Source organism: Meles meles (genome assembly GCF_922984935.1).
Source record: "Meles meles chromosome X unlocalized genomic scaffold, mMelMel3.1 paternal haplotype SUPER_X_unloc_1, whole genome shotgun sequence".
NCBI classification, from domain to species: Eukaryota; Metazoa; Chordata; class Mammalia; order Carnivora; family Mustelidae; genus Meles; species Meles meles.
The window spans coordinates 76,335-78,055 of record NW_025721105.1 but is presented as its reverse complement, the minus strand read 5'-3'; the positions used below and the strand labels follow the sequence as shown (position 1 = coordinate 78,055).

The following is a 1,721-nucleotide window of genomic DNA, read 5'->3' as shown; positions in this document are numbered from 1 at the left end:
AGATCACTTATGAAAGAAATTGAGAAAGACACAAAGAGATGGAAAAACATTCCATGTTCATGGATTAGAAGAATAAACATTATTAAAATGTCTATGCTGCCCAAAGCAATCTACACTTTCAGTGGAATCCCTATCAAAATACAATCAACATTTTTCACAGAGCTGGAACAAACAATCCTAAAATTTATATGGAAACAGAAAAGACCCCAAATTGCCAGGGGAATGTTGAAAAACAAAACCAAAGCTGGGGGCATCACAGTCCCTGACTTCAAGCTATATTACAAAGCTGTGATCATCAAGACAGCATGGTATTGGCACAAAAACAGACATATAGATCAATGAAACAGAATAGTATGTTATTTAAACAGAAAGTGTCAGAGTGAAAAAAGGTCTGGGTCAATATTCTGATATTAATATCAATGTATCTACTTGATAAAATAATGTAAAAGTTCCCATCTTTACCATTATACAGGCAAGGTAATTTTCTTCTTGAAAAGAACTCTTCCCAGGGCCCCCTTCATGTCTCTGTTCCTTAGGCTGTAGATGAAGGGGTTCAGCATGGGGGTGACCACAGTGTACATCATGGCCATGACAGTCTCCTTAACAGTAGAATTATTAGCTGATGGGCACAAGTAGAGACCAATAACTGTCCCATAGAAGAGAGACACCACAGAGAGGTGGGAGCCACAGGTGGAGAAGGCTTTGTGAATACCCCTAGCAGAAGGGACCTTGAGGATGGAGGACACAATCCGTGCATAAGACATGATGATGAGCAGGAATGGGATGACAAGAATGAGCCCTCCCATGATAAATATCACCAACTCATTAACTCGAGTGTCAGAGCAGGCCAGCTTCAACAGAGCAGACATATCACAGAAAAAGTGGGGGACTTTGTTGTCTGCACAAAACCACAATCTGGCCATGAGCAGAGTGTGTAACATAGCATGGAACATGGTCAGCACCCAGGAAAGCACCACCAGGGAGAGACAGAGCTTGGGGCTCATGATGGTGGTATAGTGCAGAGGGAAGCAGATGGCCACATAGCGGTCATAGGCCATGGCCACCAGGAGGAAGCTCTCCAGGTCTCCAAAAAACAGGAAGAAGTACATCTGGGTCAGGCAGCCAGCATAGGGGATGAAGGAGACTTGGCTCTGCATGTTCTGCAGCAATTTGGGCATTGTGACAGACGAGAAGCAGAGGTCAGAGAAGGACAAATTGCTGAGAAACAAATACATGGGCATGTGGAGGTGGGAGTCCAGGCAAATGAGGATGATGATGAGAAGATTCCCCAGGACAGTGGTAACATACATGGCCAGGAACAGGGCATAGAACAGGTCTTGCTGATCTGGATCAATGGGCAGGCCCAGGAGGACAAATTCTGAGATGACAGTTTGATTCTTTCTTGTCATGCTCTGTCTTCGGTATCTTTAGGAGGAAAAAAATTCCATTAAAACATGAATTTAAAACTGAACATATTTCTGTGATACATAATCTGTTAGGTGCTCTGTAAAGATACTTTATATAATTCTTATCACAATAATTACCATTTCTATACTCCAGATCTCTAAGGACAGAATCTCTATGATCAGAAATGACTTTTCATCACTTCCTTTTAACAATGTTCCAAAATTTTTAAAAAGATTTCATTTTTTTATTTGATAGAGACACAGCGAGAGAGGAAATACAAGCAGAGGGAGTGGGAGAAGGAGAAGCAGGCTTCC

At 42.0% G+C, this 1,721-nt stretch overlaps 1 protein-coding gene across 1 annotated transcript; it reads right to left on the bottom strand.

Moving 5' to 3' along the window:
* Positions 1-240: 240 nt before the first annotated feature.
* LOC123935973 (olfactory receptor-like protein DTMT) lies at positions 241-1,409 on the bottom strand. The gene has a single exon (XM_045996802.1). The coding sequence runs from the start codon at positions 1,407-1,409 to the stop codon at positions 465-467; it is 945 nt and encodes a 314-aa protein (XP_045852758.1). The 3' UTR covers positions 241-464.
* Between the last annotated feature and the right edge of the window lie 312 nt (positions 1,410-1,721).